This window comes from Eptatretus burgeri, chromosome 17 (assembly GCF_056783735.1).
Source record: "Eptatretus burgeri isolate ZD-2024b chromosome 17, Ebu_testis_v1, whole genome shotgun sequence".
Taxonomy (NCBI): domain Eukaryota; kingdom Metazoa; phylum Chordata; class Myxini; order Myxiniformes; family Myxinidae; genus Eptatretus; species Eptatretus burgeri.
This window is the reverse complement of record NC_140977.1, coordinates 61,091,711-61,116,710: the sequence shown is the minus strand read 5'-3', so window position 1 is coordinate 61,116,710 and position 25,000 is coordinate 61,091,711. Positions and strand designations below refer to the sequence as shown.

The 25,000-nt window shown below is 40.7% G+C and overlaps 1 protein-coding gene across 1 annotated transcript in view; it reads left to right on the top strand.

The window, feature by feature from the left end:
* Nucleotides 1–25,000, top strand: part of GLYR1 (glyoxylate reductase 1 homolog) — a 226,335-nt gene that overhangs the window by 120,774 nt on the left and 80,561 nt on the right. The window contains exon 7 of the mRNA XM_085861442.1: nucleotides 21,315–21,416. Coding sequence (XP_085717568.1) covers nucleotides 21,315–21,416 — 102 coding nt within the window. The remainder of the gene's footprint in view (nucleotides 1–21,314; nucleotides 21,417–25,000) is intronic.

Here is a 25,000-nt window from a genome sequence, read left to right as displayed (position 1 = left end):
CCCAAAACCAAGGAAAAGAATACCCTCAAGGATGAGGCGGGCCTGAGGCCGAGACCGGGTCGGGCCTACCCGTCTGGTGATGAGACGCGGAGCGGCGATGGTGCCTCAACTCCGCGGGCCTCGCGGGCAGTGTCAGGTAGGGGGTGGGAAAGGGGCCCCCCATCTCAGCGCGGGGGGAAACAGGAGGGGGTTGCTGATGCTCGGGGTATAGAGGATTTTTATTGCCCCGCGACGAGCGTCTCCACCTCGGCCAGGTCGCGCTGTCGGCCTCCCTGGGGTGCAGCTCCCTGCACGACGCGAGCACCCCCTCGTCTGCCCTCGCCGCCTCTCCACAGCTCCGTCCCCTCCGCTCCGACTCCAGCGCACACGACGACCAGCTCCTTCTTGCCAACTCCACCGCCCGCGAAGTCTTAACTCTCTGTTCCCTCTCGACTCTACTACTCCCTGGGCTGACGAACACGGTCGCTTTTATCAGCCCCGTGGCTTCGCCTTTGACCCCCCTCCCTTCGACCTTTCACCTCGCTCCCCATTGGCCCGAGAAAAAGTGGGCGTGAATGCTTTTTGATCCATAAATTTGCAACTATCGATCGCCCTCCAACGCCCTGGAGGCGGGGCCAAATCGCCCCTCGCTCACCGATTGGACGGCAAAAAGTGGGCGTGTGTCGTTTTTGATCCGTTTTTGAAGCACAAAATCCGTGATTTTGTACACGCTGTTCGGCGCGCGCCCTGCACGAGTCCAACACCTGTACCCACAGGCGGCGCAAGAACGGTGGCGATGCGACGGTTGCGAGGTGTGACGTGAAGGTCGTGGCGGTTGTGGTGAAGCGGCGTTGTGGTTGGTGGTTGATGTTGTTGTTGTGGTGGTAACAATGGCGGTTGGTCCAAATTAAAGATAGTAAAAGAAAAACGGCTATCCTGAAGAGTCGCAGCACGCATAAATGACATGTATTCCCACTAGACAACGGGTTTGGGCCTAACTACACATGTACTTACCGAGATACCTCACCTAAGGGACCTGAATGGTGGTTTGCGAATTTGGTAACCACAACAATATATATGTGATATATATATATATATATATATATATATATATATATATATATATATATATATATATATATATATATATATATATATATATGTGTGGATATATATATATATATATATATATATATATGTGTGGATATATATATATATATATATATATATATATATATATATATATATATATATATATATATATATATATATATGTGTGATATATATATATATATATATATATATATATATATATATATATATATATGTGTGATATATATATATATATATATATATATATATGTGTGATATATATATATATATATATATATATATATATATATATATATATATGTGTGATATATATGTGTGATATATATGTGTGATATATGTATATATATATATATATATATATATATATATATATATATATATATATGTGTGATATATATATATATATATATATATATATATATATATATATATATATATATATATATGTGTGATATATATATATATATATATATATATATATATATATATATGTGTGTGATATATATATATATATATATATATATATATATATATATATATATATATATATATATATATATATATATGTGTGATATATATATATATATATATATATATATATATATATATATATATATATATATATATATATATGTGTGATATATATATATATATATATATATATGTGTGATATATATATATATATATATATATATATATATATATATATATATATATATATATATATATGTGATATATCTATATATATATATATATATGTGATATATATATGTGTGATATATATATATATATATATATATATATATATATATATATATATATATATATATATGTGTGATATATATATATATATATATATATATATATATATATATATATATATATATATATGTGTGATATATATATATATATATATATATATATATATATATATATATATATATATATATGTGTGATATATATATGTGTGATATATATATATATATATATATATATATATATATATATATATATATATATATATATATAATAGATATATGTATATATTTAGGCTGGTGTTGGCGCAGTGGTAAGAGCAGTGGCTTGGGACCCAAGAGGTCCTGAGTTCAAGCCCCGTTGGGACACTGAATTAATATATGTATGTATATGTGTATATATATATATATATATATATATATATATATGTATTTATATAATGTATATATATATATATATATATATATATATATATATATATATATATATATATATATATATATATATCTATATATATATATATAAATATATATAAACCAAGTCGAAAACACCAGGGGGTTGACCCAGCCTGCCATCCTTCCGAGGTCGGCGAAATGAGCACCAGTTGTACTGGGCCCGGTGTATGCCCCGGTTAGAATAGGTGTACCATATCCCTGTGTGTCGTAAGAGGCGACCAGGGTTGCGTCAGGAAGGGCATCCGGCGTAAAAACCTATGCCAAATCATTATGCGGACAACAAAACGAATTTCCATACCGGATCGGTCGAGGCCCGGGTTACCAACGACCGCCACCGGTACCGGTGGTCAGCAGGGTACCAGTGGAAATTGTGCTACTGCTGGGCGAAGGAGGAGAAGGAGACGGGGAAGGCGAGTCCGGAGGCAGTGGGAGAGGGGGAAGGGTAGAAGTGTGGAGGTGAGAGTTGGAACTCTGAATGTTGGGACGATGACTGGCAAAGGGCGAGAGTTGGCTGATATGATGGAGAGAAGAAAGGTGGACATACTGTGTGTACAAGAGACCAAGTGGATGGGGAGTAAGGCGAGGAGCATTGGAGGTGGTTTCAAACTGTTCTACCATGGTGTGGATGGGAGGAGAAATGGTGTCGGGATAATCCTGAAGGAAGATCATGTCAAGAAGGTATTGGAGGTGAGGAGGGTGTCTGACCGAGTGATGAGTGTGAAGTTGGAAATTGAAGGGGTGATGATGAATGTCATCAGTGCATATGCCCCACATATGGGGTGTGAGATGGAATATAAAGAAGATTTCTGGAGTGAGTTAGATGAAGTGGTGGAGAGTGTATCCAAGGATGAAAGAGTGGTGATTGGAGCAGATTTCAATGGACATGTTGGGGAAGGGAATAAAGAGGATGAGGAGGTGATGGGGAGGTACGGTCTCAACAAGAGAAATGTGGAAGGGCAAATGGTGGTAGAGTTTGCAAAAAGAATGGAAATGGCAGTGGTAAACACGTATTTCAAGAAGAAGGAGGAACACAGGGTGACATACAAGAGTGGAGGAAAGTGCACACAGGTGGATTACATCTTAAGTAGGAGATGCAACCTGAAAGAGATTAGTGACTGTAAGGTTGTGGCAGGGGAGAGTGTAGCTCGACAGCATCGATTGGTGGTCTGCAGGATGACTTTCGAGGTGAGGTTGAGGAAGAGAGTGAGGGCTGAACCAAGGACCAGATGGTGGAAGCTGAAGGAGGAAGACTGTTGCGTGAAATTTAGCTAGGAGGTGAGACAGGCGCTGGATGGTGGTAAAGATGGGTGGGATGATTGGGCAACGACAGCAGAAGTTGTGAGGGAGATAGCGCGGAAGGTACTTGGTGTGACATCTGGACAGAGGAAGGAAGATAAGGAGACTTGGTGGTGGAATGAGGAAGTACAGGAAAGTATAAGGAAGAAGGGGTTGGCTAAAAAGAAGTGGGATAGTCAGAGAGATGAAGAAAGTCGGCAGGAGTACAAGGAGTGGCGTCGAAAAGCAAAAAGAGAGGTGGCAAAGGCCAAGGAAAAGGCATATGACGAGCTGTATGAGAAGCTGGATACAAAAGAAGGGGAAAAGGATTTATACCGATTGGCAAGACAGAGGGACCGAGCTGGGAAGGATGTGCTGCAGGTTCGGGTGATAAAGGACGCAAATGGGAATGTGCTGGCGAGCGAGGAGAGTGTGTTGAGAAGGTGGATGGAGTACTTTGAGGAGCTGATGAATGAAGAAAATGAGAGAGAGAAGGTTGGAAGAGGTGGAGATAGTGAATCTGGAAGTGGGGTGGATCAGTAAGGATGAAGTGAGGACTGCTATGAAGAAGATGAAAAGTGGAAAGGCGGTTGGCCCAGATGGTATACCAGTGGAGGCATGGAAGTGCTTAGGAGAGATGGCAGTGGGGTTGTTAACCAGATTGTTTAATAAAGTCGTGGAAAGTGAGAGGATGCCGGAGGAGTGGAGATTAAGTGTACTGATTCGATTTTCAAGAATAAGGGTGATGTGCAGAGCTGTGGAAATTACAGAGGGATAAAGTTGTTAAGCCACACCATGAAGTTGTGGGAAAGAGTAGTGGAAGCTCGGTTGAGAGGAGAGGTGACGATCTGTGAGCAGCAATATGGGTTTATGCCAGGAAAGAGCACCACTGATGCGATGTTTGCTTTGAGAATGTTGATGGAGAAGTACAGGGAAGGCCAGAAAGAGTTACATTGTGTGTTTGTGGATTTAGAGAAAGCTTATGATAGGGTGCCAAGAGATGAGTTGTGGCATTGTATGAGGAAGTCGGGAGTGGTGGAGAAGTATGTGAGGATCGTGCAGGATATGTATGAGGACAGTGTGACAGCGGTGAGGTGTGCGGTAGGAATGACGGACCGGTTTAAGGTTAAAGTGGGATTGCACCAAGGATCGACTCTGAGCCCTTTCCTGTTTGCAATGGTGATGGACAGGTTGACGGACGAGATCAGACTAGAGTCTCCATGGACCATGATGTTCGCGGATGACATCATGATCTGTAGGGAGAGTAGGGAGCAGGCTGAATCGAGCCTTGAGAGGTGGAGGTACGCACTGGAGAGAAGGGGAATGTTAGTCAGTAGGAGTAAGACGGAGTATATGTGCGTAAATGAGAGGGAGGGTGGTGGTATGGTGCAGTTGCAAGGAGTTGAGGTGGGGAAGGTGGATTGGTTTAAATACTTGGGATCAACTGTCCAAAGTAACGGAGAGTGTGGGAGAGAAGTGAAAAGAGAGTGCAGGCAGGATGGAGTGGGTGGAGAAGAGTTGCAGGAGTGATTTGTGACAGAAGGGTAGCTGCAAGAGTGAAGGGGAAAGTATATAAGACGGTAGTGAGACCAGCTATGTTGTATGGTTTGGAGGCGGTGGCGCTAACAAAAAGACAGGAAGCAGAGCTGGAGGTGGCAGAATTAAAGATGCTGCGATTCTCGTTGGGAGTGACGAGGATGGATAGGATAAGAAATGAGTGTATTAGAGGGACAGCGCAGGTAGGACGGTTTGGAGACAAAGTGAGAGAGGCGAGATTGAGATGGTTTGGACATGTGCACAGGAGGGAAACGGAGTATATCGGGAGAAGGATGTTGAAGATGGAGCCGCCAGGCAGGAGGAGAAGAGGAAGGCCAAAGAAGAGGTTCATGGATGCCGTGAGGGCGGACATGCGGGTGGTTGGAGTGTCAATGGAAGATGTGGAGGATAGAGCAAAATGGAGACAGTTGGTCCGCTGTGGCGACCCCTAGCGGGAGCAAGCCGAAAGAGGAAGAAGAAGAAGATATATATACATATATACATATATATATACATATATACATGTATATATATATATATATATATATACATATATATACATATATATACATATATATATATATATATATATATGTGTGATATATATATATATATATATATATATATATATATATATATATATATATATATATATATATATATATATATATATATATGTGTGATATATATATGTGTGATATATATATGTGTGATATATATATATATATATATATATATATATATATATATATATATATATATATATATATATATATATGTGATATATATATATATATATATATATATGTGTGATATATATATATATATATATATATATATATATATATATATATATATATATGTGATATATATATATATATATATATATATATATATATATATATATATATATGTGTGATATATATATATATATATATATATATATATATATATATATATATATTATTAGGCCATCTCTTCGAGCATGACCTAATAATATTGGTGTTGAGAGGAGAGGTGTCGATCCGTCTGTCCGTCCGTCCGTTCACAATGAAGTTGAAGCGGGAGATCTGGTCATTAGTGATCCTGATAGAGGTCGATGAGACGTACATGATGGTATGACTTTCAAGGTCACCGAAGGTCAAGGTCAAGGTCACGAGGCCTTTGAAGTTGCGAAAATGACGATTTTCAAAATCTATCTCCTACATTTCTCAAGCGATCTTGAATTTAATTGTGGCATATGAATCTATGGGACAATATCTAAATTTTGTCGGGCTGGATTTTCGATATTCGCTTTCGTTTTCGCGTCACGTGACTTCAAAGTTTGCAAAAACTGCCCTACCTTCAGGAGGCTATATATTTTCTCGCAGAGATGACCATCACTCCCGCACGGGGGTAATTTTTATTACATTATACATATTGCTGGGAGAAATACCACAGCACTCTGAGCACCTGTGCTCAGTTACATCCAGCACCAGGTATGAAGATCACCAAAGAACGCATCAGATGGCCGAGAATTAGTGATGGAGTGTGGAGGCAATTGGATGAAGATCTGTCCAAGATTAACCTTAAAGGTGAGGTGGGTGCAAAGCTGGAATCTCTCTGCACGCTTGTACATGTAATGAGTCTTGATCATTTCGGTGAAGAGAAGAAGGCTTCTGGATAGAGAATGAAACGGGCAAATCGGCGGCAAGTCAAGAATGGTGAGCTGAGAACCCAGCAGAGACACCTGAAGCAAAGGGATAAGATGGCAAGTGAACAAGAGAAACCTGGCCTGTTACTATTAATGGAGGATATTCGGAAGCAAATTCAGGTGTTGGGAAGGAAGGAGAGGATTTGACAGGAAAGAAGGGAACGGAGAAAGAAGAAAAGCATTCCTGAAGAATCCCTCTGGATTTGTTTGGGATGTGTTTCAAAGTTGTAGCTCAGGGACCATTATGGCACCGCAAGCAGAGCTGGAGGAACATTTGAGGAAGACTTGTAGCAACCTGCTCAGATCAGTGGACCTACCAGACCTTGGGGGCTTTGAGTTCCGAGTTCCGCTGGTCTGAATGGGATTTCATACAAAGTGAATAAGACGTGTCCAAGGCTGTTGCAAGTATTGTGGTCGCTGCTCAGAGTTGTTTGGAGGAAACAGCTGATACCAGAATGTTGGTGTTTGGCAAATGGGATTTATATCCCCAAATAAGAGGAGTCGAAGGAGATATATCAGTTTCGTTCAATATCATTATTGTATGTGGAAGATAAGATCTTTTTTGGTGTATTAGCGAGAAGACTGGTCAACTTTGTGGTAAATAATGAATACATTGATACATCTGTACAAAAAGCAGGTGTGCCAGGCTTTCCAGGGTGTCTCGAGCATGTGGCGATGATCTGGGACACCATCCGTTATGCAAGGCAAGAGAAAAAGGATCTTTATGTGATATGGCTGCACCTGACAAATGCATTTGGCTCAGTGCAGCATCACCTGATTGCCAAAGAATTTGATTTTTTTTCTGGGTCCCCAACAAGGTGAGGGAGGTGATTGTCCAATAATACAATGGTTTTTTAATGCGTTTTTCTACACCGAAATATACAACCAAGTGGCAGGCACTTGAAGTAGGCATACCAAGGGGGTGTGTGATTTCACCGTTGCTGCTTGTTATGGTGATTGAAGTAATTATTCGTGGGACAAAAGGAGTATCAACCTGTGTAGTTTGAGGTGGGGAAAAACCACAGCCACCAATAATGGCCTTTATAGATGACATCACCATTCTCCTGAGTTGGAAGCAGCTAAAATGTTGTTGAACCAATTAGAGGAGCTCATTAAATGGAGCCGGATGGAATTTAAGCCAAAGAAGAGCAGGAGTCTTTCTCTGAAGAATGGTAAAGTGAAAGAGATTTATTTTGTGGTGGCTGGGGATAGAATCCCTACATTGAATGAACAGCCAGTTTAGAGTCTTGACAGATGGTATGCACAACCGTTAACAGATAGGCATCGAGGAATGCAGGTGCAGAAGCAACTTGTGCAGGGTCTGTCTACAATTCATAGTTGTGGCTTGCCAGAGAGGTACAAGATGTGGTGCTACCAATTTGGGTTGTTGCCTCATGTCTTATGGCCTCTCCAAATATATGAGATTGCTCTAACAAGAGTAGAGAGGATGGAGAAAATGGTCAATTCATACATGCGGAAATGGTTGGGTTTGCCAAAAATGTTAGCTCGTTTGGTGTTATACAGCAGAAGTTCAAAGATAAAGCTGCCATTTAAGTCACGAGCTGAAGAATATAAGATTGGGAAAGCCAGATTCCAAATGATACTTCGAGGTTCAAAAGACCCAGTGATCAGTGAACTGGGGCCAAAGATAAGAACCGGAACTAAGTGGGATGTTCAGAGGAAGGTTGAAGATGCGGAGAGTTGGCTGCAAATAAAGAAATCAATGGGGTAGTTGCAGAAAGATAGGAAAGGATTTGGTTGGAAAGAACAGAAACAGTGGCCACAAGTGAGTGCAGGTGGGAGACGAGAGATGGTTATCACAGAGATTAAATGTATGGAAGAGGAGAGAAGAATGGTTCAAGCATGAAGTCAACCTCAGCAAGGCGCATGGACAGCATGGGAGATGGTTGTGCAGAGAAGGTTAGCTGGACATCGCTGTGGAAGACTGAGCCACAGCGACTAATCTTAGCACTTAAATCAATATGTGACCAGATGCAAACTGTGGTGAATCTGGCGAAATGGAAATTGGCTGAGTCAGTAGAATGTGCCAAGAATCGCAGGCCGTTGCATACGGATAACTCCATGACGTGGCTGGTCGCTAACCGACCGTGAACGCCAACAACTCAACCACGTGACTTAGGGTCCTCCGTCTAAATCGGTTACCTAATTATAATCACGTGACCTAATTACCGGAGGGCACGCCCTCAGTACACCTTGTCCAAACCGGGTCACCTTACTGGGTGAGATGCAGCCGAGCGACTGCCAAGGACGTACCAGCGAAAAGAACGGATCGTTAGGAATAAAATCCCGGCTCGGCGAGGATACGGACCATGCTGGATCAATGAAAGAAAAGACAAAACCGAGCTGGGAATATTTCTACATTCGCATTTATTAACAGGCCGGAAAGGAAAAATACGTGGCACAGCGAATGTAGCTTATTGTTGTGTGTAAGCAAGGATACAAAGAAATGTGAGGTGCGTCAATAAAACAAGCAACTTAATAAAGCAGACACAGAGCAGACCTATACCGATACATCTTCTGCAATCTTAACTTAAAGCTCGGACTGGCGCCATGACTTTAACACACACACACACACACACACACACACACACACACACACACACACACACACACACACACACACACACACACACACACACACACACACACACACACACACACCCCCACACACACGACAGTGGATGCTTTGAGACCTGGGAAGAATCCGTACTACCGACTGAAACCCACATTTTTTTGTATGGAGATAAATCCAACAACCAACACACACACACACACACACACACACACACACACACACACACACACACACACACACACACACACACACACACACACACACACACACACACACACACACACACACACACACACACACACACACACACACACACACACACAAAAGTGTATATTTTGAGACCTGGGAAGAATCCGTACTACCGACTGAAACCCACATTTTTTTGTATGGAGATAAATCACACACACACACACACACACACACACACACACACACACACACACACACACACACACACACACACACACACACACACACACACACACACACACACACACGACAGTGTATATTTTGAGACCTGGGAAGAATCCGTACTACCGACTGAAACCCACATTTTTTTTGTATGGAGACGAATCCCACACACACGCACACGCACACGCACACGCACACGCGCGCACACACACACACACACGCCAAGTTCCATTATAGTAATACAGTTTATATACGTACCCGCATGGTATCCAAGGCCATCTACATATGGTATCCAAGGCCATCTCCACTCATGGCTCGCAGACTTCCTCTCCTGTCGCAGTCAACGTGTGGCCCTAAATGGAGTTCTTTTATCCCCCCCCCTCCCCTCCTGTCCAGGCTGGAGTTCCTCAAGGTAGCGTTCTGGGCCCTGTTCTTTTTCTGGTTTCATCAATGATCTCTCCGACTCTCTGGAAAATCCTCTATATCTCTTTGCTGATGCCTCCACCCTCTGCGTACCATCGGTCATCCCTCAGACCGGCAAGCAGCAGCTTCTTCGCTCACTGCTGATCTGGATAAAATCACAAACTGGTCCAACACGTGGAACATGTCTTTCAATCCGGAGAAATCTCACACTTTCACGATGTCTCTTCGAAAGGACCGTTTAGAAACCCCCCCCCCCCGTCCACTTTCTCAACAATCCTCTGGAAGAAGTCCTTTCTTTCAAGCTTCTGGGTCTCACTATCTGCCATGACCTTTCCTGGGAAAGCCACATTTCAAACCTCGCCTCCAAAGCCAGTCGCCGACTGGGAATCCTCCGTCGTGCAAGGTCCTTCCTCGGCCCACCTGAGCTCCTGACCACTTACAAAGCTTTTGTCCGCAGCCTGATGGAGTACTGCTCTCCCCTCTGGGCTGGTGCTCCTGCCTCCCACCTTTCTTGGCTTCACGCTGTAGAAACCAGGGCATTTTGGATCATTGGCATCTCCCGCAATGAGGATGAGTCTTTGGGCCTCTCACTCAATCACTGCAGGTTGGTCGGTGATCTTTCTGTCTTCCAACATCTCCTCTCCAGCCTCGCCCCCACTGCTCTCTCTGTGATTTGTCCTCACCACATTTCTGCAGGGCCCTCAAGGTCCGCCAACAACCCCCTTCTGGTAAAACTACCAAAATCAGGAATCACTGCTCACCTTCACTCTTTCATTCCTCTTTTTTCCCACCTTTGGAATAAACTCCCTCACTCTATTCATTCCCATTCTTCCCTCCAGGCCTTCAAAACAGCTGTTCACCACCACCTATCATCCCCCATCCAAATCCTCGATCTTTTCTACCCCCGATAATCCACCCAAGCCCACCTCCTTCAAATTCCCTGCTTTCCTTCCTGAAAGTCCCTGTAATGTCCATCTTCTATTCCCCATGTTCCCCATCCCATCCCTCTCCCTTCCACAGATCTCCTAATGTCTCTGTTCCCCACTATTTTGTCCTTCCCACTCCCTCCCTCCTGTCTCATGCCCCCCTTGATGTGCGTTGTGTGTTAGCTCTCATCCGAGCCTCGACAAGGTATACAAAAAAACAAAAAAAAAAAAACATATAAAGGACAAACTCAAACATTTACCTTTAAACAGCGTTTTCTTTGAAAGAGGAATTCAAGTGGGAAACTAGAACTGCCACTTTATAACTGCTGGCAGTGATGACCGGGTACCCAGTCCGTCCGCCTTTGATACAACATGGGACTTTGTGCAGATGACAGTCGCAAAGTTTCGCATTCATCGGGAAAGTGGTTCCAGAAAAAAACATTATTGAAGAGTGATACAAACAGAGGCCTGCTTCGATATGGCGTGGGATTGAATAGCTACGAACCGGGCAGCACAAAGCGTTCAATTTCCTTATTACTGGCGAACAGATTCAAATAATTAAATAATTCTGGCTGCCAAACCGCGTGACCGATCAGGTTGAAATTTTAAACTTTTGTTTCGCATGTCGGCTGAATTACAAATGTGGAGTTTCATATATATAGAAGCAGCGGTTCCAGAGTAAACATTAATTAATATTTATCCTTCAATCCAAGATGGCGGCCAAACCATGTGACTTGTGACGTCATAATTTTCACCATGTGCAAACACGATCGGAGACGATAAGTGCAAATTTTCGCTTCGTTTGGTTAAGCAGTTCCAGAGAAAACATTATTTAATATTTTTCTTAAAACCAACATGGCTGCCAAACCCTGGGCCCGATCCCGTTGAAATTTCAAACCCTCATTCCGCATGACTGTTCCACCATAAAGGTGATGTTTCACATTGATTGATGCAGTTGTTCCAGAGTAAACATTAATTAATATTTTTCCTTCAATCCACTATGGCTGCCAAACGTTGCGTCGTACCTCAAAAGGGGGTGAGAACTTTTTATTCGTCATGGAGAGGCGGTCATAGTGGTGGAGTTTCGCCTGGATCTGTTCAGTCGTGTCAGAGAAAAAGACGTTTTAAGATATTATTTTTCAATCCAAGATGGCTGACGAACCATGTGACCTATGACATCACAAGTTTATATTCTGCTTCCAACTGGGTATTGGAAGTTTATATTGGAACTGGGTATCTGCAATGTGGCCCAGCTACGGGGTCCCTCAAGTTATATCAATGAAGGATTGAAAAGCCCATAGCAATACATGATAGAGAAAGAAACTTCAGATTGGACAAATCGAGGCTGGACAAATTTTCAAGTCCCCAAAAAAGTCCAATAACTCCACATTTGCATATTAATGTAAATGGCGAACTTGTAGAACGTGAAAATATCTTCCAGAATTTGTGGTCACTTTTTGTCTGTCTTCTTTGGTTTTCATTTTACGACATGTCAAAAATGGGTGATTTTAAACTTTGGGGGGCTCTGGGGCCTCACTGGGGTAAAATACAGACATAGCGTAAACATATTTGGAGTCCCCTCTTCAAGGCCTATCAGAATCTGTCATTAAATTTTTTCAACTCTCATTTGCATATTTGGCATATTTAATGAGGCGAATCGGCATCATTTTAATCATATAAATTATGTAACGATTTCGACCAAATTAACAACTTAACATTGCAATGGAACCTTGCAAATGTGTGCAAAAATTTGAGGCTGTCGTATTACCCCTTCTGGAGAAGAAGATGTTTTTAGGTTTTAGAGAAAATCCAATATGGCCGCCATACCACGTGACCTACGTCATCAAAATTTTCAAAGTATAAACGCCAGGTGGAGAGTTATTCAATAGATAAGTTTCATTGAATTTCATCCAAGCGTTGTTTTTATTTTATGACATTTCAAAAATGGGTCAGTTTCAACTTTGGGGGGCGCTGGGGGCTCACTGGGGTCAAATACAGACATAGTATAAATATATTGGGAGTCCGCTGTTTATGTGCTATCTAAATTTGTCATTAAATTTTTTCAACTCTCATTTGCATATTTTGCATATTTAATGAGGCGAATCGGCATCATTTAAAATCATATAAATTATGTAACGATTTCGACCAAATTAACAAATTAACATTACCATGGAACTTAGCAAATGTGTGCAAAAGATTGAGGCTGTCAGATTATCCCTTCTGGAGAAGAAGATGTTTTTAGGTTTTGGAGAAAATCCAATATGGCCGCCATACCACGTGACCTACGTCATCAAAATTTTAAAAGTATAAACTTCAGGTGGAGAGTTATTAAATGGATTAGTTTCATTGAATTTCATCCAAGCGTTGTTTTTATTTTGACATTTCAAAAATGGGTCATTTTCAACTTTGGGGGGCGCTGGGGGCTCACTGGAGTCAAATACAGACATAGTATAAATATATTGGGAGTCCCCTGTTTATGTGCTATCTAAATTTGTCATTAAATTTTTTCAACTCTCATTTGCATATTTTGCATATTTAATGAGGCGAATCGGCATCATTTAAAATCATATAAATTATGTAACGATTTCGACCAAATTAACAAATTAACATTACCATGGAACTTAGCAAATGTGTGCAAAAGATTGAGGCTGTCAGATTATCCCTTCTGGAGAAGAAGATGTTTTTAGGTTTTGGATAAAATCCAATATGGCCGCCAGACCACGTGACCTACGTCATCAAAATTTTTAAAGTATAAACTTCAGGTGGAGAGTAATTAAATTGATAAGTTTCATTGAATTTCATCCAAGCATTGTTTTCATTTTATGACATTTCAAAAATGGGTCATTTTCAACTTTGGGGGGCGCTGGGGGCTCACTGGGGTCAAATACAGACATTGTATAAATATATTGGGAGTCCCCTGTTTATGTACTATCTAAATCTGTCATTAAATTTTTTCAACTCTCATTTGCATATTTTGCATATTTAATGAGGCGAATCGGCATCATTTAAAATCATATAAATTAAATAACGATTTCAACCAAATTAACAACTTTACATTCCCAAGCTACTTAGCAAATGTGTGCAAAAGATTGAGGCTGTCTGATTATCCCTTCTGGAGAAGAAGATGTTTTTAGGTTTTGGATAAAATCCAATATGGCCGCCATACCACGTGACCTACGTCATCAAATGTTTCATAGTATAAACTTCAGGTGGTGAGTAATAATCCTGTTAAGTTTCGTTGAATTTCATCCGACAGTTTTCCCTCCAGATCCGCCACAAAATCGGTCAGTAGAACATAAAAACGCCGTTAATAATAATAACTAGAACTGCCACTTTATAACTGCTGGCAGTGATGACCGGGTACCCAGTCCGTCCGCCTTTTGATACAACATGGGACTTTCTGCAGATGACAGTCACAAAGTTTCGCTTTGATCGGGAAAGTGGTTCCAGAGAAAACATTATTTAAGAGTGATACAAACACAGGCCTGCTTCGAGACGGCGCGGAACAGACGAGTTACGAACCGGGCAGCACAAAGCATTCAATTTCGTTATTACTGGCTTCCAGATTCAAATAAATAAATAATTCTGGCTCCCAAACCGTGTGACCGATCAGGTTGAAATTTTAAACTTTTGTTTAGCATATCACCTGAATTATAAATGTCAAGTTTTGCATATATAGAAGCAGCGGTTCCAGAGTAAACATTAATTAATATTTATCCTTCAATCCAAGGTGGCGGCCAAACCATGTGACTTGTGATGTCATAATTTGCACCACGTGTGCAAACACGATGGTGGATGATAACTGCAAATTTTCGCTTCTCCAGGTTAAGCAGTTCCAGAGAAAACATTATTTAATATTTTTCTTAAAACCAACATGGCTGCCAAACCCTGGGCCTGATCCCGTTGAAATTTCAAACGCTCATTCCGCATGAGCGTTCCACCATAAACTTGATGTTTCACATTTATTGATGCAGTATTTCCAGAGTAAACATTAATTAATATTTTTCCTTCAATCCAATATGGCTGCCAAACGTTGCGTCGTACCTCAAAAGGGGATGAGAACTTTTTATTCGTCATGGAGAGGCGGTCATAGTGGTGGAGTTTTGCCTGGATCTGTTCAGCCGTTTCAGAGAAAAAGACGTTTGAAGATATTGTTTTTCAATCCAAGATGGCTGACGAACCATGTGACCTATGACATCAGAAATATATATTCTGCTTCCAACTGGGTAATGGAACACGTTTGTGAAGTTTCGTGTAAATCGGGAAAGGTGCGTTTTTCTATCCAAGATGGCCGCCAAACCATGTGACGTGTGACCTCATAATTTTTACCACGCGTGCACACACGATGGTAGATGGTAATTGCAAACTTTCGATTCGTTAGGTTAAGCGGTTCCAGAGAAAACATTATTTAATATTTTTCTTAAATCCAAGATGGCGGCCAAACCGTGTGACTTATCAATTCCAAATTAACAAACTTATATCGCCTACGTGTCCCGAATATACTTCTGAAATCTGCCCTTCATCCGACCAGCGCTTCTGGAGAAGAAGATGTTTGAAGGTTTTTGGGTTTTTTCAAGATGGCCGCCAAACCATGTGACCGATCAAGAAGAAATTAACAAACTTGAGAAAGGACCTCATGGGGAATATATGTGTGAAGTTTCGTCTTCATCTGTCTTGCCCTTCTGGAGAAGAAGATTTTTAAAATTTATTCATTTTCAATCCAAGATGGCTGCCGAACCTTGTGACCTATGATATCATAAATTTAAATTCTGCTTTCCATCATAGACCCAAACAAGTGTGTGAAGTTTCGTGTAAATCGGATAAGGTCTATTTTTCTATCCAAGATGGCCGCCAAACCATGTGACTTCTGAGGTAAATTTTTTTTACCATGTATGCAGACTTGAGGGAGGAAGGCACTTGCAAATTTTCGCTTCGATGGCTTATGAAATACCAGAGAAAACATTATTTAATATTTTTCTTAAATCCAACATGGCGGCCAAACCATGTGACCTATCACTTCGAAATTAACAAACTTGCATCGCATGCATGTCACGAATATAGATCTGAAATCTCGCCTTCATTGGACCAGCGCTTCTGGAGAAGAAGATGTTTGAAGGTTTTAGGGTTTTTTCAAGATGGCCGCCAAACCATGTGACCTACCAACAAGAAATTAACAAACTTGAAAAAGGACCTCAGGGCGAATATACCTGTAAAGTTTCGCCTCAATCTGCACAGCCGTTCTGGAGAAGAAGATTTTTAAAAAATATATTTTCAAAACAAGATGGCGGCCGAATTACGTCACCGATGACGTCAAAAAAAATTTTTTCTACGATGAATTTTGGTGTAGATGATGCTCAAGAAATTTCAAATTTTTCCCATGTGGCGTTCTACTTGACGAATTTTCACCGGGATACCTCTTCACCGATGACGTCACGAAAAATCACACGTGTTCCCGAGAGGGAGCTTGTTAAAATGTATGAAGCGAAAAAATTTTTACCCTAGAAGATTTCAGAGATACAGAGGTCCAAAGTTTATCGTTTTTTTCAAGATGGCGCCCGCACCACGTGACCAATGACGTCATAATTATAACGTGATTGTGCTATCAAAAAAGATACATACTACGGTGAAAATTTCGTGTCGATCGGACTTTGCGTTCCTGAGAAAATGATTTTTAAAGTGAAAACAGGCCGCAAAATGCCGGCGGAAAAATAATAATAATAACTAGAACTGCCACTTTATAACTGCTGGCAGTGATGACCGGGTACCCAGTCCGTCCGCCTTTTGATACAACATGGGACTTTCTGCAGATGACAGTCACAAAGTTTCGCTTTGATCGGGAAAGTGGTTCCAGAGAAAACATTATTTAAGAGTGATACAAACACAGGCCTGCTTCGAGACGGCGCGGAACAGACGAGTTACGAACCGGGCAGCACAAAGCATTCAATTTCGTTATTACTGGCTTCCAGATTCAAATAAATAAATAATTCTGGCTCCCAAACCGTGTGACCGATCAGGTTGAAATTTTAAACTTTTGTTTAGCATATCACCTGAATTATAAATGTCAAGTTTTGCATATATAGAAGCAGCGGTTCCAGAGTAAACATTAATTAATATTTATCCTTCAATCCAAGGTGGCGGCCAAACCATGTGACTTGTGATGTCATAATTTGCGCCACGTGTGCAAACACGATGGTGGATGATAACTGCAAATTTTCGCTTCTCCAGGTTAAGCAGTTCCAGAGAAAACATTATTTAATATTTTTCTTAAAACCAACATGGCTGCCAAACCCTGGGCCTGATCCCGTTGAAATTTCAAACGCTCATTCCGCATGAGCATTCCACTATAAACTTGATGTTTCACATTTATTGATGCAGTATTTCCAGAGTAAACATTAATTAATATTTTTCCTTCAATCCAATATGGCTGCCAAACGTTGCGTCGTACCTCAAAAGGGGATGAGAACTTTTTATTCGTCATGCAGAGGCGGTCATAGTGGTGGAGTTTTGCCTGGATCTGTTCAGCCGTTTCAGAGAAAAAGACGTTTGAAGATATTGTTTTTCAATCCAAGATGGCTGACGAACCATGTGACCTATGACATCAGAAATATATATTCTGCTTCCAACTGGGTAATGGAACACGTTTGTGAAGTTTCGTGTAAATCGGGAAAGGTGCGTTTTTCTATCCAAGATGGCCGCCAAACCATGTGACGTGTGACCTCATAATTTTTACCACGCGTGCACACACGATGGTAGATGGTAATTGCAAACTTTCGATTCGTTAGGTTAAGCGGTTCCAGAGAAAACATTATTTAATATTTTTCTTAAATCCAAGATGGCGGCCAAACCGTGTGACTTATCAATTCCAAATTAACAAACTTATATCGCCTACGTGTCCCGAATATACTTCTGAAATCTGCCCTTCATCCGACCAGCGCTTCTGGAGAAGAAGATGTTTGAAGGTTTTTGGGTTTTTTCAAGATGGCCGCCAAACCATGTGACCGATCAAGAAGAAATTAACAAACTTGAGAAAGGACCTCATGGGGAATATATGTGTGAAGTTTCGTCTTCATCTGTCTTGCCCTTCTGGAGAAGAAGATTTTTAAAATTTATTCATTTTCAATCCAAGATGGCTGCCGAACCTTGTGACCTATGATATCATAAATTTAAATTCTGCTTTCCATCATAGACCCAAACAAGTGTGTGAAGTTTCGTGTAAATCGGATAAGGTCTATTTTTCTATCCAAGATGGCCGCCAAACCATGTGACTTCTGAGGTAAAAATTTTTTACCATGTATGCAGACTTGAGGGAGGAAGGCACTTGCAAATTTTCACTTCGATGGCTTATGAAATACCAGAGAAAACATTATTTAATATTTTTCTTAAATCCAACATGGCGGCCAAACCATGTGACCTATCACTTCGAAATTAACAAACTTGCATCGCATGCATGTCACGAATATAGATCTGAAATCTCGCCTTCATTGGACCAGCGCTTCTGGAGAAGAAGATGTTTGAAGGTTTTAGGGTTTTTTCAAGATGGCCGCCAAACCATGTGACCTACCAACAAGAAATTAACAAACTTGAAAAAGGACCTCAGGGCGAATATACCTGTAAAGTTTCGCCTCAATCTGCACAGCCGTTCTGGAGAAGAAGATTTTAAAAAAAAATATTTTCAAAACAAGATGGCGGCCGAATTACGTCACCGATGACGTCAAAAAATTTTTTTTCTACGATGAATTTTGGTGTAGATGACGCTCAAGAAATTTCAAATTTTTCCCATGTGGCGTTCTACTTGACGAATTTTCACCGGGATACCTCTTCACCGATGACGTCACGAAAAATCACACGTGTTCCCGAGAGGGAGCTTGTTAAAATGTATGAAGCGAAAAAAATTTTACCCTAGAAGATTTCAGAGATTCAGAGGTCCAAAGTTTATCGTTTTTTTCAAGATGGCGCCCGCACCACGTGACCAATGACGTCATAATTATAACGTGATTGTGCTATCAAAAAAGATACATACTACGGTGAAAATTTCGTGTCGATCGGACTTTGCGTTCCTGAGAAAATGATTTTTAAAGTGAAAACAGGCCGCAAAATGCCGGCGTAAAAATAATAATAATAATAAATAATAAACATAAGAAAAACAATAGGGTACCCTGTACTAACAGGGTACCCTAATAATAATACTAACGAATTCAATAGGGCTTCAGCACTTGCTTGAAGCCCTAATAATAATACTAACGAATTCAATAGGGCTTCAGCACTTGCTTGAAGCCCTAATAATAATACTAACGAATTCAATAGGGCTTCAGCACTTGCTTGAAGCCCTAATTAACAAACTTGAAAGAGGACCTCAGGGGGAATGTGCGTGTAAAGTTTCGCCTCAATCTGCATAGCCGTTCTGGAGAAGAAGATTTAAAAAAAAAAACACTAAAAAACAAGATGGCGGCCGAATTACGTCATCGATGACGTCAATAAAAACATTTTCGTCAGTGATTTTTGGCGTAGATGATGCTCAGAATTTTTCAGATTTTTCCCATATGGCGTTCTACTTGACGAATTTTCACCGGTATATCGCTTCACCTATGACGTCACGAAAAATCACACGTGTTCCCCATAGGGAGCTTAGTAAAATGTATCAAGCGAAAAAATTTTCAATTGCACGGTTTCTGAGATACAGAGGTCCAAAGTTTATCGTTTTTTTCAAGATGGCGCCCGCACCACGTGACCAATGACGTCATAATTATAACGTGATTGTGCTATCAAAAAAGATACATACTGTGGTGAAAATTTTGTGTCGATCGGACTTAGTATCCCAGAGAAAATGATTTTTAAAGCGAAAAAGGGTGCAAAATGCCGGCGGAAAAAGAAAAATAATAATAAACATAAGAAAAACAATAGGGTACCCTGTACTCACAGGGTACCCTAATAATAATGCGTAATAATAATAAACAGAAGGAAAACAATAGGGTACCCTGTACTCACAGGGTACCCTAATTAGCCAAATTCAATTGAAAAATATATCAAGGCACAAAACACACAATGTCGTTCTATGCTCTCAGCCTATCACAGCTCGATCATGGCAAACATGTGGTCAGATGGACCTTATTGTTTTTATTCACGTATCGATGTCGAAGTGAGGGGTGCATTATATTAAAAGGAGATCGCACAAAAAGTTACAACAAAACGATTCCCTGTAAAAATAAAATTGCACATCTTCAGCAGATGAGACACCTCCCGAGGTACCCCACCGCAAGGCCCAACACAGGTGAAAACGTAGTCCGTCTAATCGATGTTACATTGAGCGCACGAGTACTTTTCCCAAAATGAACAACCAAGCAGCTTGGAGAGCGTTCACCCATTGACTTAAGCACTTAAGTGAGCACTCCAACGAAACGGTTCATTAAAAAAGGCTCGTTTGTCATGCAACACATTAAGCATACACACCTCCTGGAGACACCTGAAATCTCAAATATTTCTGAATTGGACAAATTAACAATTTTCTTGGAGTCAGAACTGCTTGCAAGTTCGATTCTGAAGCTTAAATTTTGTAATTATCCTTAGTTTAAGAGATACTCGTGGTGATCGCATGTGCGGAAATGAAATAAAGCAACGAGCGCCGACGTCTCTGGGTGTTTGTAAGCATTGCAATGTACCTAGCAATTCCGCTCACTATGATGAGCAGGCATTTGATAATATGAGTGAAGAAAGTGAAAAAAAAGCTTTATCGTTAATAAATTGTTGCGGCCTGTTCCACGTCAAGGCATGATTTCGCAGGCCAAAAAACATGGCGGCTTCAGACCCCAGCGAGGTTACCCAGGAAATGCCTTAAGACCCAGAGAGCGAGGTAGCCAAGGATCGCCTGATGAATGATAAAATTAAATATGGCCGTTAATTATCTTCAAAAGGGTTGTTTCAATTCACCCAAACATCCAATTTTCACTCTTGCACTTCCTTGGAGTTTTCTTTTTTATGCATGCAATGTTTCAGGCTGCTAGGTTTTATGGTTTTGGAGTTATGTAGGAGAGACACACACATTGCCATTTATATATATATATATATATACATACATCATTGGTTCGTTTTTTTTTAATGTTCGCCCGTTTGCATATATGTTTTCTCTTTGACTATTGCACGTATCTCATACTCAGCTGGTTCTTGGTCCCAGTGGTGTGCTGCAAGGCATTGGTGCAGGAAAATGCTATGTTGACCTATCCACAGTGGACCCAGAAACTGCTCAAGAAATTTCACAGGTACAATAATTCCTTGTGTAACATGGTGGATGTGTTCCTGAAAAGTACCGTGTTAAGTGAAATTGTTTAATGTGAAAATAATGGAAAAGGTGAGGGTTGTGGGAGGGAGGTAGAGACAGTTTGTTGGTTCTTGTTTTCAATCCAGGTACTCACCAGCCTTTCCATATTTTCAATCGATATTTCAAAAACCATTGAACATTTAGCTCTTTGCAGATATCTATACCTCATGATATTATCTCAACTTGACTCGCTCACGGCTGTGATTGACTGAATTATGTTGCCATGGCAACCATCTCTGTAACTTGGCTTGGGCATTTGACATTTCAAAAACCGTTTAAGTTTATGCTTTCATATTACACCGATCTATTCCTCATACCACTCAAAAAGGTGGGGGACCTAGAGTATCAGCTCCTTGTTCATATCACTCAAATACTTCGACTTTAACATCCATCAAAATATGTTTCCTTTTTTATTATCTTGCCAAAACGAAGTTTTTGCAAGATATGTTAGTCAGCTTGTATGTTTTTTTTTTTGTTTGTTTGTTTGTTTGTCTGTAATCACGTATAAAAAATTCTGCAGAGCACAGTTATCATTGGAAATTTTTGTAACTTCGCATATCAAAGGCCTATAGAGGTCCCTTTCAGTGCACAAAATTTTGAAGGTCAAAGGTCAAGGTCACTTTGTCGCAAATCAGTGGAGTCGACGAAACCCTTATTTTTTTGAGTAATTTTGATTGGATCGTCTTCAAACTTCATGGGAATATAGTTCATTGTCTGGCGCTCAGCTGATTAATTTTTGGTGACGATTGGCCTTGACCTTCATATGCTTTTTGTTTTTTTTGGTCTGTAATCACGTATAAATCACTCTGCAGAGCTCAGTTATCATTGGAAATTTTTGTAATTTCGCATATCAGAGGCCTATAGAGGTCCCTTTCAGCGCATAAAATTTTGAAGGTCAAGGTCAAAGGTCAAGGTCACTTTGTCGCAAATCAGGGGAGTCGACGAAACCCTTATTTTTTGAGTAATTTTGATCGGATTGTCTTAAAACTTCATGGGAATATAGTTCATGGTCTGGCTCTCAGCTGATTAATTTTTGGTGGCGATTGGCCTTGACCTTCATGGTTAGCGCCTTAGGTCAAACATATTTGATGCTTTCTAGATATGTCAAGCTTGAGACATTATGACGTCATTTGGTGATGTTATGAGGCAAAAGCATATTTTTCATGGTTACTCTGTAGAACGATTCTCATCGGAATCTCTCGTAGGCAGATATTCCTCAAGGAGTCGCTCCTGGTGGATAGCAGCTCTGTTCACCTCAGTGTGACATTAAAGAAGTCACACGTGGTCACCTTTTGGCAAGATACGGGTCACCCTGAGGGTGACTGTTTTTATTTTATTTTTTTCTTGCTCACAAAAGCACTATTATCAATGGTTGGTCACTTACCACTCATGATTTCAATGTATGGCACCCATAAATCCCAATTAAAATGTTACAATGGCCTAGGACGTGTCACAGCAAGATGGTGAGGCAAAAGACTGAGATGTGAGTTGTATCGTGTGCAGCCAGCTGTGCAGCGCAAGAAAGGTCATCAACCGCTGTTCAGAAACTGTGTAATAATGGGATCTCCTTTGTGGTGTGAAAAGTGTTCCCTGGTAGAAAAATAGGACCGCCTGTCTTGATGCTCAGCGAGATTAGGAGCAAGTCACTCAAACTCCCTGCAGACTTCTATCGACCCTGAATTTTTTGATGCCGTGAACAAACTTGGGTATATCACGGGAGATGAAGATTGTGGTCAACTTTTGTTGAAATTGTGTGTGTAGTTAGAAGAGAGCAAATAACTATTTTGAGGGGGTCAAAAACCCTCTTGTAGACTCCCTTAATGAGCACAGATTTTTATGTCGCCGATAAACTTTGGTACATCACGGGTGATGAAGGTTGTAGCCAAGTTTCATCGCTTGTGTGTGTAGTTTCGGAGAACAGAGCAAATACCTATTCCGGTGGGGGGGGGTTGGATCCAAAAAACCCCTGTCGTTCCCCTCAATAGGCGCAGATTTTGATGCGGTTAATGCACCTTTGTTAAGCATCAGATATGCAGCTTGCAGCCAAGTTTCATCAAAACCGTGTGTTTGGTTCAAGTGATCATGACTGAAGTATTTATGGACTTGACTCACCTACAGACACTGCTTGATTGCATAAGCTCCCCGACGAAAGTCCAGGTGACCTAAAAACCATGTTGTTGTGAAATCGCATTGTGTGAAACCACGTTAAGCAAGGAATTACTGTAGTTTTTTATGCCTCTGCAGCCGAAGGCACCTGAGGTATTATGTTTTCAGGTTGTCAGTCCAGGTGTGCGTACTTGTACATGTGATGCAGATTTTCGTTACCACGATTAATGTGAGCCATTGAAGACATTTTGACCAAACTTGGTTCAAGTATGCACTATGATTCAAGGATTAACTTCCAAGATTTTGGAGTCAAAATAGTTGAGGTCATGTGACCTTTAATTGAAAACATTGGTGAAACTCTTCCTTATGTGTATGGAAATCCGTATTTTTGTTCCACGTCATGTGGAGGTTTCCGTATTATCGTCAGAAAAAGCATATGCTAGGTCAAGGTGATTCAAGGTAATCGTGGTGCTATTCTGATCTGCTGATTCGTTTCTTCACCCATTTCATTCCTGATGACGTGTAATCCTAACACATTGTGACCACGATTATGTGAATTACTCCCATGGTAGTTTTTTATTATGAGGTATTTTTGTGGAAGTTAGCAGAGTACAAAAGCTTACAAGCTCGTTCCGGTGATCAGATTTCCGCCAGGCAGGAGAATGTCAGTCGATGTTGGTAAATATGGAAATAGCGTCGATTGTTGGATTTTCCCGTCACCATTCGCTCTCATGTGAACTTCACGGAGAATACCGAAGTGCCGTCTTTACATTGCATGAAGTAAAGACGCAATTCTGCTATACACAAATACAAAACCCGACAAGTCTGGAGATGACGATGGTTCACGAGCAATGAACACGGTTCGCCTTTTTATCTTGCCAAAACGAAGTTTTTACAAGATATGTTAGTCAGCCTGTATGTTTTTTTTTTTTGTCTGTAATCACTTATAAAAAATTCTGCAGAGCACAGTTATCATTGGAAATTTTTGTAACTTCGATTATCAGAGGACTATAGAGGTCCCTTTCAGCGCACAAAATTTTGAAGGTCAAGGTCAAAGGTCAAGGTCACTTTGTCGCAAATCAGGGGAGTCGACGAAACCCTTATTTTTTGAGTAATTTTGATCGGATCGTCTTCAAACTTCATGGGATAATATTTCATGGTCTGGCGCTCAGCTGATTAATATTTGGTGGCGATTGGCCTTGACCTTCATATGTTTGTTTTTTTTGTCTGTAATCACGTATAAATCACTCTGCAGAGCACAGTTATCATTGGAAATTTTTGTAACTTCGCAGATCAGAGGCCTATAGAGGTCCCTTTCAGCGCATAAAAATTTTGAAGGTCAAGCTCAAAGGTCAAGGTCACTTTGTCGCAAATCAGGGGAGTCGACGAAACCCTTATTTTTTGAGTAATTTTAATCTA